Source organism: Scophthalmus maximus, chromosome 19 (assembly GCF_022379125.1).
Source record: "Scophthalmus maximus strain ysfricsl-2021 chromosome 19, ASM2237912v1, whole genome shotgun sequence".
Classification (NCBI taxonomy): Eukaryota; Metazoa; Chordata; class Actinopteri; order Pleuronectiformes; family Scophthalmidae; genus Scophthalmus; species Scophthalmus maximus.
The window spans coordinates 975,001-990,000 of record NC_061533.1 but is presented as its reverse complement, the minus strand read 5'-3'; the positions used below and the strand labels follow the sequence as shown (position 1 = coordinate 990,000).

The 15,000-nt window shown below is 46.2% G+C and overlaps 2 protein-coding genes and 1 long non-coding RNA gene across 6 annotated transcripts in view; all 3 read left to right on the top strand.

The window, feature by feature from the left end:
- Positions 1-136, top strand: part of ak8 (adenylate kinase 8) — a 6,824-nt gene extending 6,688 nt beyond the window's left edge. For all 3 annotated transcript variants that reach the window (XM_035640914.2, XM_035640915.2, XM_035640912.2), the window contains exon 14: positions 1-136. This exon is cut by the window's left edge. The gene's annotated coding sequence lies outside the window, so the exon portion shown is untranslated.
- A 1,448-nt stretch (positions 137-1,584) lies between these two features.
- LOC124849698 lies at positions 1,585-4,627 on the top strand. Of its 2 annotated transcripts, none has more exons than XR_007030127.1 (4): positions 1,585-1,731; positions 1,958-2,052; positions 4,269-4,384; positions 4,567-4,627. It is a non-coding gene; the product is annotated as an uncharacterized LOC124849698 (long non-coding RNA). The 2 variants fall into 2 exon arrangements; XR_007030128.1 differs by having other exon boundaries at positions 1,619-1,868.
- A 3-nt stretch (positions 4,628-4,630) lies between these two features.
- On the top strand, positions 4,631-13,392 carry ddx31 (DEAD (Asp-Glu-Ala-Asp) box polypeptide 31). The gene is made up of 19 exons (XM_035640916.2): positions 4,631-4,692; positions 4,875-5,071; positions 5,197-5,272; positions 5,376-5,419; positions 5,517-5,587; positions 5,869-5,978; positions 6,127-6,168; positions 6,386-6,450; positions 6,610-6,729; positions 6,868-6,974; positions 7,080-7,306; positions 7,470-7,613; positions 7,693-7,752; positions 7,970-8,020; positions 8,214-8,353; positions 8,469-8,553; positions 11,583-11,694; positions 11,786-12,047; positions 12,988-13,392. The coding sequence occupies exons 3-19, from the start codon at positions 5,270-5,272 to the stop codon at positions 13,106-13,108; spliced, it is 1,764 nt and encodes a 587-aa protein (XP_035496809.2). The 5' UTR covers positions 4,631-4,692; positions 4,875-5,071; positions 5,197-5,269; the 3' UTR covers positions 13,109-13,392.
- The last annotated feature ends 1,608 nt before the right edge of the window (positions 13,393-15,000 follow it).

Genomic DNA, 15,000 nt, shown 5'->3' with positions numbered 1-15,000 from the left:
CCCACCTGGACCCACCTGGACCCCTTGAACCCACCTGGACCCACCTGGACTCATGTGGACTCATGTGGACTCATGTGGACTCACCCGTATTTAATGTAGTTGGTTTGGTCTAAAATTAAATAAACACTTTTCAGTTTGTTGTGTTCTGTCTGTCTGTCTGTCTGTCTGTCTGTCTGTGTGCATGTCTGTCTGTCTGTGTGCATGTCTGTCTGTCTGTGTGCATGTCTGTCTGTCTGTCTGTGTGTGTGTGTGTGTGTTTGTCGCCTCAGGCAAACAACGTGTCGTGTCTCAGAGTTCAGCAGTTTCACAGTTTTATGAGATTCAGTCATATTTGTTCATTTGAACATTTTCAAACACACGTTCACAGTTTGTGTAACACACACTGATCAACACACACACACACACACACACTGTGATCAACACACACACACACACACACACACACACTGTGATCAACACACACACACACACATACACACTGTGATCAACACACACACACACACACACACACACTGTGATCAACACACACACTGTGATCAACACACACACACACACACACAGTGATCAACACACAAAATTGGCTCTTTTTGGGAAGTGCATAAAATGATAATTTAACGAACTCCTCCTCGAGATTGAACACGAGCAGCTTCTACGTTGGTGCGTCACATCTGACGACCTGAGGGACGCACTTTGACCCTTCGCCGACCCTTCGCTGTCAAACAGGAAGTGATATATTTGTTTTATATCTCTTTTTAAGGAGCTTTGCAAAGAAATGTCTAATTAATATGTTATGTGCCTCTCTTCTGATTGGCCGAGGCAGCTTCTGCCCTGGAGAAACTATCTCCCTGCTCCCGACTACCAACAATTCATCGGTACCCGGTGTCGGCAACGGCCTGCGAGCTGGAAGATGCTGGAGCGATCTGCTGGTCCGCCGGAACACCTGCGTCTCTGCCCCAGCAGCAGCTCCACGACACCGGTTACCGATGAATTGTGCAATAAAATAATTCAGAGTTAGTTCTGGTCTTTTGTATTAATATCATTATGAATCTTGGTCAATGATGTCGTTTCCTGATTGTTCTCGTGTTGTTGGTCGCTAAGCAACAGAATGATGGCGAGCACTGGAGGCTGAAGACAGACTGAGTCACTATGATGTCACATTTCTGGGGCATCGTAGAACAAGCTGCTGCTGGATACAGACTTTGTGTATTTACTGTACTTACAGACCCTCGACCTTATTTTTTATGAAAAAAGCCAGGAAATCTCAATTTTGACAGTATAGGCCCTTTAAACGCTGTTGCCGTGGAGATGCATTATTATTCGCCACTAAAATACGAATTTGAGTTTGAGGAACTTGAGATGCTGTGTTGTAGATCGGTGGTGTGCTGAGACACTGGGTGTCTTAATATTAATATTAATAATCATTAACGAGCAGTTGTGAGTGACAGCAGCTGTCCGCCGCCGCCGCGTCTCGTCTCATCTCTCATGTCGTCAGTTGAAATATCTCCTTCAGTCACACGCTGATTTCAAAGTGAACACTTTTGGTAGATGACTATAATTAATCCTCCTGAGCGGCGGTGGGCCCACCGGATGAGTGACAGCTCTATTTTTAAGTCTTCCTGTCAACAACAGGAAGTGAAGGAAACGAGAGCTGACGGCTGCTGAGGTGATGATGATGCTGGAGGTCTTCACAGGTCCAGACGATACCGAGCTCTGATCCAGGACCTGGTCTGGGTATGTTTAGGTCATGACTGTGTCACGATGCAGGGGACAGGGACCTGTGGATCTATGTGGACCTGGTCTGACAGAGTCTGGACCAGACTGAAGGATCCTCGTCTTCACTGAGTCACTTCGCTGTTTCCTCCTGCTCAGTTTGTTTTAATTTGTTTTTATTTTATTTTATTTCTTTTCATTTATAATGAGCTATTTTATTTAATTTTATCTTATGTACGACTTGCAGCTTCTACTGCGCATGTCCACTACATGCGCTGTGGAGAAGGCGGGGCCTCAGTGACGCACCAGGAAGTGTTTCTCACGTGTGTCGTCGTTTGTTCGGTGAGTTTGAATTTGTTTGATTTTCATGTTTTTCTCTCAATTTAACGTGAAAATCTGTTTACAGACCGGAAACTGCGCTGTTAGGATGATGCTAGCGTTAGCTGCTAAGAGACACTCGAGGCTGAGCCACACGCACACTCACCACGTGTGTGTGTGTGTGTGTGTGTGTGTGTGTGTGTGTCGTCTGGTTCTTCTCGTCTCGTGTGATCAGACTCGATCAGTTTAACGTTTCTTCGCCGTCGGACGGTGAATCGACGATGCCGACGTCACTCTCGACTTCGGCATCGGTCAAACTCACCGAGCCGCTTCTGATCCGGTTTAATGTCCTGGTCCAGACCACATCACTGACCAGAGACCACCTGAGACCACATCACTGACCAGAGACCACCTGAGACCACATCACTGACCAGAGACCACCTGAGACCACATCACTGACCTGAGACCACCTGAGACCACATCACTGACCTGAGACCACCTGAGACCACATCACTGACCTGAGACCACCTGAGACCACATCACTGACCTGAGACCACATCACTGACCCAAGACCACCTGAGACCACATCACTGACCTGAGACCACATCACTGACCCGAGACCACCTGAGACCACATCACTGACCTGAGACCACATCACTGACCCGAGACCACCTGAGACCACATCACTGACCCGAGACCACCTGAGACCACATCACTGACCCGAGACCACCTGAGACCACATCACTGACCCAAGACCACCTGAGACCACATCACTGACCCGAGACCACCTGAGACCACATCACTGACCTGAGACCACCTGAGACCACATCACTGACCTGAGACCACATCACTGACCTGAGACCACCTGAGACCACATTACTGACCTGAGACCACATCACTGACCTGAGACCACATTACTGACCTGAGACCACATCACTGACCTGACACCACCTGAGACCACATCACTGACCTGAGACCACATTACTGACCTGAGACCACATCACTGACCTGAGACCACCTGAGACCACATCACTGACCTGAGACCACCTGAGACCACATCACTGACCTGAGACCACATCACTGACCTGAGACCACATCACTGACCTGAGACCACCTGAGACCATATCACTGACCTGAGACCACATCACTGACCTGAGACCACCTGAGACCACATTACTGACCTGAGACCACATCACTGACCTGAGACCACCTGAGACCATATCACTGACCTGAGACCACATCACTGACCTGAGACCACATTACTGACCTGAGACCACATCACTGACCTGAGACCACCTGAGACCATATCACTGACCTGAGACCACATCACTGACCTGAGACCACCTGAGACCACATTACTGACCTGAGACCACATCACTGACCTGAGACCACATTACTGACCTGAGACCACATCACTGACCTGACACCACCTGAGACCACATCACTGACCTGAGACCACATTACTGACCTGAGACCACATCACTGACCTGAGACCACCTGAGACCACATCACTGACCTGAGACCACCTGAGACCACATCACTGACCTGAGACCACATCACTGACCTGAGACCACATCACTGACCTGAGACCACCTGAGACCACATCACTGACCTGAGACCACCTGAGACCACATCACTGACCTGAGACCACATTACTGACCTGAGACCACATCACTGACCTGAGACCACCTGAGACCACATCACTGACCTGAGACCACCTGAGACCACATCACTGACCTGAGACCACCTGAGACCAAATCACTGACCTGAGACCACATCACTGACCTGAGACCACATCACTGACCTGAGACCACATCACTGACCTGAGACCACCTGAGACCACATCACTGACCTGAGACCACCTGAGACCACATCACTGACCTGAGACCACATCACTGACCCGAGACCAAATCACTGACCTGAGACCACATCACTGACCTGAGACCACCTGAGACCAAATCACTGACCTGAGACCACATCACTGACCTGAGACCACATCACTGACCTGAGACCACATCACTGACCTGAGACCACATTACTGACCTGAGACCACATCTCATCAGATCAGATCAGTTGAAATTATTCCAAACACTGCTCCACAGATTGTATGATTATGTACAGACACGCCTCTAACCTGCAGTGTGTGTGTGTGTGTGTGTGTGTGTGTGTGTGTGTGTGTGTGTGTGTGTGTGTGTGTGTGTGTGTGTGTGTGTGTGTGTGTGTGTGTGTGTGTCTCTCAGGTGTGTTGATGATGTCATCAGCGGACGACCAGCTGTGTCTGAACATCAGCAGCAGTTTGCCCTCCGCTCCGTCTGGCAGGAGGAAACCTCCGAGCGCTCAGCAGCGATGGGCCAGAGTGAGTCTGTCATCGACACTGGTGTCAGATCTGTGACCTGACGCGACTGATCCTGGTTGCGTCCTAGTTCTAACTCATCACTGTTGCTATGGTTACGCCTGCCATCAGTAAGACAATGTGAGTGAATCGTCACATGACGTGTGGTTTCACGTTAACAACCAGATGTTTCTCTTTGTTTCCAGAAGAAGCAGCGAGCAGAGAAGAGGAAGTGCGGCTCCTCCTCCTCCTCCTCCGCCGTCAAACAGAGGAGGCTGCAGCAAGAGGAGGAGGAGCCAGAGGCCGAGGCTCCTCCCCCTGCTGACTCACAGGTAAACAGCGGTCGACTCTGTTCGTCTTCTGTGACGGCTGGTTCTGACCTCGTGTCTGTGACCTCGTGTCTGTGACCTCGTGTCTGTGACCTCGTGTCTGTGACCTCGCGTCTGTGACCTCGCGTCTGTGACCTCGCGTCTGTGACCTCGCGTCTGTGACCTCGCGTCTGTGACGTCTCCAGGCTCCACCCCCTGAGGCGACTTGGAGGGCGGCACCACCGAAGAAGAAGAAGAGGGCTGTGGTGAAGGAGGCAGTGAAGGAGACAAGGAAGGAGGGAGTGAAGGAGGCAGGGAAGGAGACAAGGAAGGAGGGAGTGAAGAGCAGCATCAAGACGTCGTCTCTGTTCAGACACAACCCAGACATACCTGAGATCCTCAGGTACACACATCCTCCTCTGATTGGCTGCACACATCCCCATCTGCTTCTCATTGGTTCATATCATGTTTCTGATCAGTGACCATTAATTAGGATCCACTCCCTCCTTCCTCCCTCCCTCCCTTCAGTCCGGTTGTTTCTCAGGTGAAGGAGAAGATTTTCACCAGTGATTTGTTTTCAGACCTGGAGCTGCATCCACACATGGTAACACACACACACACACACACACACACATACACACATACACACTGTCTCTCTCTTTCTCTGTTCTGTTCTGTGTTCTGATTGGCTGGTTTCTGTCCACCAGGTGGCGACATTGAACAAAGTCCTGAATGTTTCCACACTGACCAGGTCAGTTTACACACACGCACACACACGCGCACACACGCACACACACAAAATGCTACTGATAGTGTGTGTGTGTTTGTGTGTGTGTGTGTGTGTGCAGTGTTCAGAAGCAGACAATCCCAGTCCTTCTGTCTGGACGAGACGCTGTGGTCCGATCTCAGACGGGATCAGGTGAGAACCACCGTCAGGACGGATTGTTTTTTACTCCGGGGACAGGGCACCGCCACTGTCATCATCAGTGACGTCAACTCAAACTATTTCTTCTTTTTACTGTTTGATGACAGGAAGTGTTGCCTTATATGGTCTTATTGTGACGTTCATCATACTAATTATCCTCATGTACGTTTGTCGTGTTCACACATCCGTTACACCCTTCTCTGACGTTAGAAGTGTTGATGAATCTGTCTCCCGTGGTTGTTGGGCGATGTGACCATGTGATCATGTGTGTGCAGGGAAGACGCTGTCATACGCCGTCCCTCTGGTTCACAGTCTCCAGTCCGTGCGGCCGAAAATCAGCAGGTCCGACGGTCCTCTGGCCGTCATCATCGTCCCCACCAGAGAGGTTCGTCCAATCAAAGCCTGTTCTGACCCTGATCTGTGACAGTGGCCACGCCCCCCTTCTCCTCGTTTCCTCTGGGGCAGAGATGAGGAAGCGAGGTTACATGGATGCAGTTGAAGGAGATGATTAAACTCTGACTCTCCTCCAACAGCTCGCCCAGCAGACACTCCTGACCTTCCAGAAACTCCTCAAGGTGACATGACTGCTCCTCTTCCTCTTCCTCTTCTTCCTATTCCTCTCTCTGAAACAAGCTCCCTGTTTTATTCTTTTAAAAAGGACAGGTAGAATCTGGTCACATTCATCATTTCTGATCGATCAGCGAAATGTTTGAAGTGACAGATTATTTGGTTATTAATTAGGATTGACTGATTCATCAGATCATCTGTCTCTCTCTCTCTGTCTCTCTGCAGCCGTTCACCTGGATCGTCCCAGGTGTGTTGATGGGAGGAGAGAAGAGGAAAGCAGAGAAGGCCAGGTATGTTCACCTCTTCCTCCTTGAGTGAGTTCCAGGTTCCTTGATGAGGTAGTGGCAGGTTTAGGAAGCTCTGTGGGTCTGAAGGTTTATCAAAAGTGTGTCCCTGAGGACGTTGTGTGCGTCCTTGAGGACGTTGTAAACACTGTGTTGTCTCCTCAGGCTCCGTAAAGGAATCAACATCCTGGTCTCGACTCCTGGACGCCTGGTGGATCATATCCAACACACCCTGAGCATCGTGTTCAGCTCCGTACGCTGGCTGATCCTGGACGAGGCCGACAGGTAACGAGTCGTCTCAGGACCTGACCCCGACCACCTGGATCTAAATCAGGATGTGATGAACCGTCTGGTGTCAGTGTCTTTGTGCTGCCAACATGTTGTCGTGTGTGTGTCGTCATGACGACATCTCTGTGTGTGCAGGACGTTGGACCTCGGCTTTGAGAAAGATCTGACCGTCATACTGAACAGTCTGAACTCTGCAGGGGAGAGAAGACAGAACGTCCTGCTGTCGGCTACACTCACACACGGTAACACACACACTCACACGGTAACACAAACACACACACATGGTAACACACACACACGGTGCGGTGAGGTGAGGTCACGTAACGTAACGTCCTGCCGTGTTCCAGGTGTGACACGCCTCGCAGACGTTTGTCTCAACGACCCTGTCGACATCCACGGGTCTGGCCCCGCCTCCTCCAGCCTTCCTCCCCTCAGTGCTGACCCTTGTGACCTCGCCCCAGCCGACCAATCGGAGAGCTTCGCTGTGCCCGAGGCCCTGCAGCAGTTCGTGGTGCTGGTTCCCAGTAAGATCCGCCTGGTGTGTCTGGCTGCGTTCCTCCTGGACAAGTGTCAGGTACACGATCACACATCAATAATTCAATTCAATTTTTATTTGTATAGCGCCATATCACAACATACATTGTCTCAAGGCACAATAATAATAATAATAATAATTATTATTTATATTCACATATGATATATATAGATATCATATATAAACGTTAATGTTTCCTCAGAACAACAAAGTCATCGTATTCGTATCGAGCTGCGAGGTCGTCGAGTTCCTCCACCTGCTCTTCACCTCCGTCCTCTCTGGTACTTCGGCCAATCGCAAGCCTCCGCCCGGCTTCCTGCGTCTCCATGGCAACATGAAGCAGGAGGTAGGCGTCAGACAAAGACCCACGGGTGGTTATGTTGTCGTGACCAGTTGGTCACCCGTGTGTTTGTTTCGTCCAATAGGAGCGCTCCGAGGTTTTCCAGAAGTTCTCAGTGTCTCAGTCTGGAGTACTGCTCTGTACGGTCGGTACCAATGATCCTCATGTTCCTCATATGTTCCCCAAATGTTCCTCATGTTCCAAATGTTCCTCACATGTTCCTCATGTTCCAAATGTTCCTCACATGTTCCTCATGTTCCACATGTTCCAAATGTTCCACATGTTCCTCACATGTTCCCCACATGTTCCCGTGTTCCAAATGTTCCAAATGTTCCAAATGTTCCTCACTGTTCCACATGCAGGACGTAGCAGCCAGAGGTCTTCATCTCCCTCAGGTCACCTGGATTGTTCAGGTAAATATTCTGTCAGATTCAGTGACCTTTAGTGGTGAAGTGAGATTGACATGTGTAGGAGAAGCTATGGTGCCTTCGGGGACCAGTTGGGTCCAGTTTGAACCAGTTCGGGTCCAGTTGGGTCCAGTGTTAACGTGTCAGAACACTGGAGCGAAGTACCAGGTGTCACCTGTAGGTGTCACTGTCTCTGCAGTTCACTCCGCCCTCAGCAGCAGCAGAGTATGTTCACCGCGTCGGGCGCACGGCTCGAATCGGAGGAACAGGAAGCAGCCTCCTCTTCCTCACCCCCGCTGAGACCGCCTTCATCACCGAGCTGGCCAATCACAACATCAGGTCTGTTAACTGAAGGCCACCACAGCCAATCACCATCCAGTAACCGAGGAACACATGAGGATGCTGCAGGATTTCTACTGGTCCTCACTGTGTGGGCGGGCCCTTTGTGTTTCAGCCTATCAGAGATGAAGCTGCTGGACATCCTGTCCAGTCTGATGATGGATGATGCTTACAAAGGGCGGGGCAAATACCACAGCAAGGTAAGACTGTATATGAAGACAATCAGTGACTGTATACAAAGACGATCACTGACTGTATATAAAGACGATCACTGACTGAATATAGAGACGATCACTGACTGTATATAAAGACGATCAGTGACTGTATATAAAGACGATCACTGACTGTATATAAAGACGATCACTGACTGAATATAGAGACGATCACTGACTGTATATAAAGACGATCACTGACTGTATATAAAGACGATCACTGACTGTATATGAAGACGATCAGTGACTGTATATAAAGACGATCAGCGACTGTATATAAAGACGATCAGTGACTGAATATAAAGACAATCAGCGACTGTATATAAAGACGATCACTAACTGTATACAAAGACGATCACTGACTGTATACAAAGACGATCAGAGACTGTATATAAAGACGATCACTGACTGTATATAAAGACGATCACTGACTGTATATTAAGATGATCAGAGACTGTATATAAAGACGATCAGCGACTGTATATAAAGACGATCAGTGACTGAATATAAAGACGATCAGCGACTGTATATAAAGACGATCAGAGACTGTATATAAAGACGATCACTGACTGTATATAAAGATGATCAGAGACTGTATACAAAGACGATCATTAACTGTATACAAAGACGATCAGAGACTGTATATAAAGACGATCACTGACTGTATATAAAGACGATCAGAGACTGTATATAAAGACGATCACTGACTGTATATAAAGACGATCACTGACTGTATATAAAGACGATCACTGACTGTATATAAAGACGATCAGAGACTGTATATAAAGACGATCACTGACTGTATATAAAGACGATCAGAGACTGTGTATAAAGACAATCACTGACTGTATATAAAGACGATCAGAGACTGTATATAAAGACGATCACTGACTGTATATAAAGACGATCACTGACTGTATATAAAGACGATCAGAGACTGTATATAAAGACGATCAGCGACTGTATATAAAGACGATCAGTGACTGAATATAAAGACAATCAGCGACTGTATATAAAGACGATCACTAACTGTATACAAAGACGATCACTGACTGTATACAAAGACGATCAGAGACTGTATATAAAGACGATCAGCGACTGTATATAAAGATGATCAGTGACTGAATATAAAGACAATCAGCGACTGTATATAAAGACGATCACTAACTGTATACAAAGACGATCACTGACTGTATACAAAGACGATCAGAGACTGTATATAAAGACGATCACTGACTGTATATAAAGACGATCACTGACTGAATATAGAGACGATCACTGACTGTATATAAAGACGATCAGCGACTGTATATAAAGACGATCACTGACTGAATATAAAGACAATCAGCGACTGTATATAAAGACGATCACTAACTGTATACAAAGACGATCACTGACTGTATACAAAGACGATCACTGACTGTATATAAAGACGATCACTGACTGTATATAAAGACGATCACTGACTGTATATAAAGATGATCAGAGACTGTATATAAAGACGATCAGAGACTGTATATAAAGACGATCACTGACTGTATATAAAGACGATCAGAGACTGTGTATAAAGACAATCACTGACTGTATATAAAGACGATCAGAGACTGTATATAAAGACGATCACTGACTGTATATAAAGACGATCACTGACTGTATATAAAGACGATCAGAGACTGTATATAAAGACGATCAGTGACTGAATATAAAGACAATCAGCGACTGTATATAAAGACGATCACTAACTGTATACAAAGACGATCACTGACTGTATACAAAGACGATCAGAGACTGTATATAAAGACGATCACTGACTGTATATAAAGACGATCACTGACTGTATATAAAGATGATCAGAGACTGTATATAAAGACGATCACTGACTGTATATAAAGACGATCAGAGACTGTATATAAAGACGATCACTGACTGTATATAAAGACGATCAGAGACTGTATACAAAGACGATCATTAACTGTATACAAAGACGATCAGAGACTGTATATAAAGACGATCACTGACTGTATATAAAGACGATCAGAGACTGTATATAAAGACGATCACTGACTGTATATAAAGACGATCAGAGACTGTGTATAAAGACAATCACTGACTGTATATAAAGACGATCAGAGACTGTATATAAAGACGATCACTGACTGTATATAAAGACGATCACTGACTGTATATAAAGACGATCAGAGACTGTATATAAAGACGATCAGAGACTGTATATAAAGACGATCACTGACTGTATATAAAGACGATCACTGACTGTATATAAAGACGATCACTGACTGTATATAAAGACGATCAGAGACTGTATACAAAGACGATCAGAGACTGTATATAAAGACGATCAGAGACTGTATATAAAGACGATCACTGACTGTATATAAAGACGATCACTGACTGTATATAAAGACGATCAGAGACTGTATATAAAGACGATCAGAGACTGTATATAAAGACGATCACTGACTGTATATAAAGACGATCACTGACTGTATATAAAGACGATCAGAGACTGTATACAAAGACGATCAGAGACTGTATATAAAGACGATCACTGACTGTATATAAAGACGATCACTGACTGTATATAAAGATGATCAGAGACTGTATATAAAGACGATCACTGACTGTATATAAAGACGATCAGAGACTGTATATAAAGACGATCACTGACTGTATATAAAGACGATCAGAGACTGTATACAAAGACGATCATTAACTGTATACAAAGACGATCAGAGACTGTATATAAAGACGATCACTGACTGTATATAAAGACGATCAGAGACTGTATATAAAGACGATCACTGACTGTATATAAAGACGATCAGAGACTGTGTATAAAGACAATCACTGACTGTATATAAAGACGATCAGAGACTGTATATAAAGACGATCACTGACTGTATATAAAGACGATCACTGACTGTATATAAAGACGATCAGAGACTGTATATAAAGACGATCACTGACTGTATATAAAGACGATCTTTCGTTCCTCTCAGACGTCGTCTCGAGCTCTGGAGCAGGAGATCCGAGAGCGAGCGACGGTTCTTCAGACGAACTTTGAGAACTTTGTTCACGCCGACCCTCAGTCGCTGCAGAACGCTAAAAAAGGTACGTTCACTGTTCTCTGGACGTGTGGTGACCGAGTCAGGTGATTGGTTGGTTGACGTGTGTCCCTGTGATGTCACTGTGATGTCACCAGCTCTGCAGTCCTTCCTGCGGGCCTACACCACCTACCCCTCCCACCTCAAACACATCTTCCACATCCGCTCTCTGCACCTGGGACACACAGCCAAGAGCTTCGGCCTCAGAGACGCTCCGCAGAGTCTGAGCTGCGCCCCAAAGGGGCCAAGGGCCAAACACCACAGCAAGGACCGGAACCAGAACCAGAACCAGAACCAGACCAGGAGCCCGGAGAAGAACCAGAACAAGAAGACGAACAGCAGCCGAGCTGGAGTGAGGAGGTGAGTCTGTCGGCCCCTGACCCCTGACCCGCACCCTGGTCATAGGATGAGGTTTCTACTGACAGTGTTTCACATTAAAAGCTTTTGTTAATGTCCAGATGCTTTTATTGTGAAGAGTATGTTTCAGAGAGAGAGAGAGCGATTTGATAGATTTTTTAAAACAATTTTTATTAAGATTTACCAGAGAACATCACGGTCCTCTACAAATGAAAGAGTGAGTGAGTGAGTGACTGTGTGTGTGTGTGTGTGTGTGTGTGTGTGTGTGTGTGTGTGTGTGTGTGTGTGTGTGTGTGTGTGAGAGTGTGAGTGAGTGAGAGAGACATGTCTGTCTCTGCTCATTAACACACACCCCCTGCTGGGATGACTGACACTCAAACATACACACATAATTAAAGTAGCGTTCACTTCAGTCACTCGTCATGTTGTTGTTGTTGTTGTTGTTTTGGTTAACAACAGCTGCTTCTCACAGCAGACCTGCCTGGACATGGACTGACCACACACACACACACACACAGAGGTCAGTAGAGACATAATTACAGGTGTTCGTGCCGTTGGGCTCCACCTCCCACAATCCTTTGGGTGCTGGTCAGTTGTGGCACCTTCATTAAAACTGTTAACTTCCTGTCTGTGACTCTGATGCGAGCTCATTGGTTCTGCTGGAAATCTTCAGTCATTCCTGAAACAGATGGATTCTAGTTTTTAATAGATCTGCAATCGATTGGTGGATCAAGTTTGTCCTGGGTTCTGTCGGGACGACGTCTCTAACTCGTGGTTAACGCTGTGAAACAACTGGTTCAGTCACTAAACCGTCACCATCCTTTTTCCCATTTCCTTCATTGTCTTTCAAAATAAAAGCTTGATGCCAAAACTGTTTGTTCTAAACGGCGTTGTGTTAAATGGACAGTGGAGAAAATTAACCTCCAGCGTTTCTCCTCATCAGGTTCTGTCCCGGCCAGAGGGAGGTTGGGCTGCTCCGCTCAGAGTTCTCCAGCGGGTTGGAGGAGGACGCCAACAAGAAGAAGAGGCAGAAGAAGAAGAAGAAGACGATTGGTCTGTCATGAAGAGGAGGAGGAATGACTGACTCATCACTTCATCCACCTGAGGCCCAGTGGTCATGTGACTGCATCACCTGAGTTTTCAGACAAACATCTGGAGCTGACAGATGTTGACACCAGGTGTGAATTGTGATTGTGAGACATTCACTGTCCAGTGGAAACATCAGTTTGAAGACTAACACTGTAGAACTACTGCTCATACTACTACAGTACTACTACAGTACTACTTCATCACATCACATGACTTGTCCCATGTGATTAACACTTTGTTATAAAGACTTTTGATCACAGGTGAAGTGAATCACGACTCTTTATCGACACAATGTCAACATGTCAACACAAAGTCAACGTGTCAACACAACGTCAACATGTCAACACAACGTTGACGTGTCAACACAACGTCAACATGTCAACACAACGTTGACGTGTCAACATAACGTCAACACAACACAATGTCAACACAACGTCAACGTGTCAACACAACGTCAACGTGTCAACAACGTTAACACAATGTCAACGTGTCAACACAATGTCAACACAACACAACGTCGACATGTCAACACAACGTCAACACAACACAATGTCAACACAACGTCGACATGTCAACACAACGTCAACGTGTCAACACAACGTCAACAACGTTAACAATGTCAACGTGTCAACACAATGTCAACACAACACAACGTCAACACAATGTCAACGTGTCAACAACACAACGTCAACATGTCAACACAACGTCAACACAACACAATGTCAACACAACGTCGACATGTCAACACAACGTCAACGTGTCAACACAACGTCAACAACGTTAACAATGTCAACGTGTCAACACAATGTCAACACAACACAACGTCAACACAATGTCAACGTGTCAACAACACAATGTCAACACAACGTCAACATGTCAACACAACGTCAACACAACACAATGTCAACACAACGTCAACACAATGACAACATGTCAACACAACGTCAACGTGTCAACACAACACAATGTCAACACAACGTCAACATGTCAACACAACGTCAATACAACACAATGTGAACACAACGTCAACGTGTCAACACAACGTCAACACAATGACGTGTCAACACAACGTCAACACGTCAGTTTTAAAAATGATTTGCATATTTATTGAAAATGTCAATAAAATAATAATTTTAACAGTAAGATGTTTTCAGAGGAAAGTTTTAATGAAAACATAGTAGCTCCAGCTGATCATGTGACTCTGTCACCTGTTGGTGTTAATAAAAAAATCTTTATTTAAATAGTTCCTGTAAACAGAGCAGCAATAAAATATCAAACATGACACGATAAATAATCAATATTAACCAGGAGAAAGCATTGTATCATTAAAGGTTTGAAGAAGTGAGTCCAGGCCCGAGGCCCGAGAGAGAGATGTCACGTCTGTTCCACCAATAAGAGCAACGGAATGTTCCTGAACGTTCACCAAGGAAAAGTCTTCTTCACCAATAGTTTATTTCCAGTGGGACAGTCCCACAAGTCCCACAAGACCTACAAGTCCCCCACAGTCCCACAAGTCCCCATAGTCCCACAAGTCCTACAAGACCTACAAGTCCCCCACAGTCCCACAAGACCTACAAGTCCCCCACAGTCCCACAAGTCCCCATAGTCCCACAAGTCCTACAAGACCTACAAGTCCCCCACAGTCCCACAAGACCTACAAGTCCCCATAGTCCTACAAGTCCCCCACAGTCCTACAAGTCCCCATAGTCCTACAAGTCCTCATAGTCCTAGAAGTCCCCCACAGTCCCACAAGACCTACAAGTCCCCCACAAGTCCTACAAGTCCCCACAGTCCTACAAGTACCCCACAGTCCCATAAGTCACCATAGTCCTACAAGTCCCACAAGACCTACAAGTCCCCCACAAGT

Coding starts and splice junctions, on each gene's coding strand:
- ddx31 (XM_035640916.2), top strand. Junction 11,695..11,785: donor GCTGCAGAACGCTAAAAAAG/GTACGTTCACTG, acceptor TGATGTCACCAG/CTCTGCAGTCCTTCCTGCGG. Junction 12,048..12,987: donor AGCCGAGCTGGAGTGAGGAG/GTGAGTCTGTCG, acceptor TCTCCTCATCAG/GTTCTGTCCCGGCCAGAGGG.